The 2,421-nt window shown below is 39.2% G+C and overlaps 1 protein-coding gene across 1 annotated transcript in view; it reads right to left on the minus strand.

Annotated features, from left to right (window-relative positions):
* Positions 1 to 1,800: 1,800 nt before the first annotated feature.
* The window catches only part of LOC105988607 (protocadherin gamma-B7-like), an 8,947-nt gene continuing 8,326 nt past the window's right edge, over positions 1,801 to 2,421 (minus strand). Inside the window, exon 3 of the mRNA XM_013020278.1 lies at positions 1,801 to 1,944. Within this exon, the coding sequence (XP_012875732.1) occupies positions 1,801 to 1,944 (144 nt within the window). The remainder of the gene's footprint in view (positions 1,945 to 2,421) is intronic.

Consider the following 2,421-nt stretch of genomic DNA (forward strand, 5'->3'; position numbering starts at 1 on the left):
CTGAGAAGGGCCAGCGTGAGGTGGTCAGAAGGATTCCTTTGAGCGGCCATTGTTTCCTGGTCACGGAATTCTCCCCAAATCCTCCCTGGACACGTTTTGTATTTCAGCGGGTTCCTTTTTCTTTCGGTGGCGGCAGGAATTCTCGGTCGCTTGAGCTCCTTAAATGCCGGGGTGAGTTTTGGGGTAGCCCAGGAGCCGGTTTGTAGGAGCTGTGGGTCTTTGTGCAGTTGGAGCCCTGATAATCGCGAGCGAGCTGAGACTGCTTCTCCCGGTAGGTGAACAGCGGCGCTCAGAGTCCTAACGAGTTACTGCACCCACTCGAGTGCGTCCTAGCAAACTTGAGTGTGGAGTTACTTTAATTTACACAGATTCTTTGGGGTCTCTGCTAATGTCTTTTGGGGTGAGGAAGTTGGGAGGCCCTCCCAGGGCTTCCGACATGCCAGACAAAGCTACATTCGCTGTCCTCACTCTACTCATATCTTTTAAGTAATTACTATTTGCAGGTGTGTGTGTGTGTGTGTTTTAAACAAACTGGGTAGTAAGCTCAAGTGGAATTAAAGTAGAATAATATGATAATGTTCGGGTAAATATACTACAGATTTGTAACACTTTTAAAACAAGCATGTACCCATTTTAAAACATAGACTATGATTATTTTATATCCTATAAGATGTCAGTTGTATTCAGAAGTGTGTTATAATTTTATTTGAAATTGTGATTGAAATGACCATGTTTTACTTAGCAAACATTCATATAGGGACTGTATTATGCTCCTTATGAAATAATTACTTTTAAAGTTTAGGATTTTGTATTTATTTGTTTAGCTTAAGGATGTGTGAGAGGCTGCCGAAATACTTTTTTCTAAGATAGTTTCATTAGGCCTTAACAAGTCAGTTTTTTGAAAAATGTACACACACACACACACACACATATACACATATATTATTGAGAAATTAACTTGACTTATTTAAATGAATGGAGCAGATAATTACAACCTAAAAGAAACATGATTGCCAACTAAAATTGGATGGTAATGAGAAAAGTATGTATGAGTATTACAAACATGAAAAAGTTAAAAACAAAGATATATTAATGTGGGTTATTTTTTTTTTTTGCTTTTAGTACTGTTTTTTAGTGCTCGATCTAAAACCCAGTGTATGCTAGGCAAGTATTCTACCATGAGCTACACCCTCAACACTGATGTGGGATTTTTAACAAATAAAATTTTATATTCAATAACCTGGGGGCACTGGTGCCCCCATATACATAAAATTTTCTCTTAGGCAGTTTTTAGGTAAGCTCATAGAAAATGCTTCACATATTTTCAATTATGCATCTCCATCAACACAACATAGCTTTTACTCAATCACAAAAGAGGAGAATCTTCACTTCTTTCATATAGAAAACAACTTGTTCAAAATGTTCATTATGTCTTCATGTAAAGAACTGTTCAAAATATTCATTGATTTTCAATGGGACAGGGTTTCATTGTATAGTTTAGGTTGGCCTTGGCCTCCATAGCCACAGTGTGCTGGCATTACAGCTATGTGCTGTTACCCCAGGACAAAGATGCTATATTTTTGCTTCAAAGATCTGAATATAGATACAGAGACTTAAAATAAAGAGGCAATAGCCTTCATTTTTTTCTGAGAAATTAATTATCTTACAATGTGGAAGGAAAGAGACTGAGAAAGAGTATGATTTGACCTCAAAGAAAAAGGACCATACATATAGAAGAAAGGCAAAGGACTAAAAGCAGAAGAAACCATTCCTCTTAGGGTACTTAGGTACCTAGGGTACTTAGGGGAACCAAAAGAATCCTTGGAAATGTGAACAAAGCTTGGAGTCATCTCCCATGTAAAAATAGATGCAGCTATAATTTTGTATACATTCACTATTCATAAATCTGCTGGTCATGTCCTCCATGCTTACAGTTGGAAGAAACTAAAAATGAAGACAACCACCAAAAGACTCCTAAGAGATTATTTGCAATAAATGTTTTCTTAGGAAGGAGTACCTGTTTCAATACTATGTGCTATTTCAGTGATGTGACCTTTTTTTTCTTTCTTTCTTTTTTTTTGTGTGCCAATTGTGGAGCCTGAACACTGGGCCAGGGCACTGTCCCTCAGCTCTTTCAGCTCAAGGCTAGCACTCTACCACTAGAGGCACAGCACCACTTGTGGCCTTTTCTGCTTTATGTAGTGCTAAGGAATCGAACCCAGGGCCTCAAGCATGCAAGTCAAGCACTCTACCACTAAGCCACCTTCCTAGCCCAGTGTATGACATTTTTTTTTTTTGGGTCCGGTCGTGGGGCTGAACTTTGGGCCTGGGCACTGTCCCTCAGCTCTTCAGCTCAAGGCTAGCACTCTACCACTTGAGCCACAGCGCCACTTCCGGTTTTTTTCTTTTTGCTTATGTGGT

The sequence above is a fragment of the Dipodomys ordii genome, unplaced genomic scaffold, assembly GCF_000151885.1.
Source record: "Dipodomys ordii isolate 6190 unplaced genomic scaffold, Dord_2.0 Scaffold50, whole genome shotgun sequence".
NCBI lineage: Eukaryota > Metazoa > Chordata > Mammalia > Rodentia > Heteromyidae > Dipodomys > Dipodomys ordii.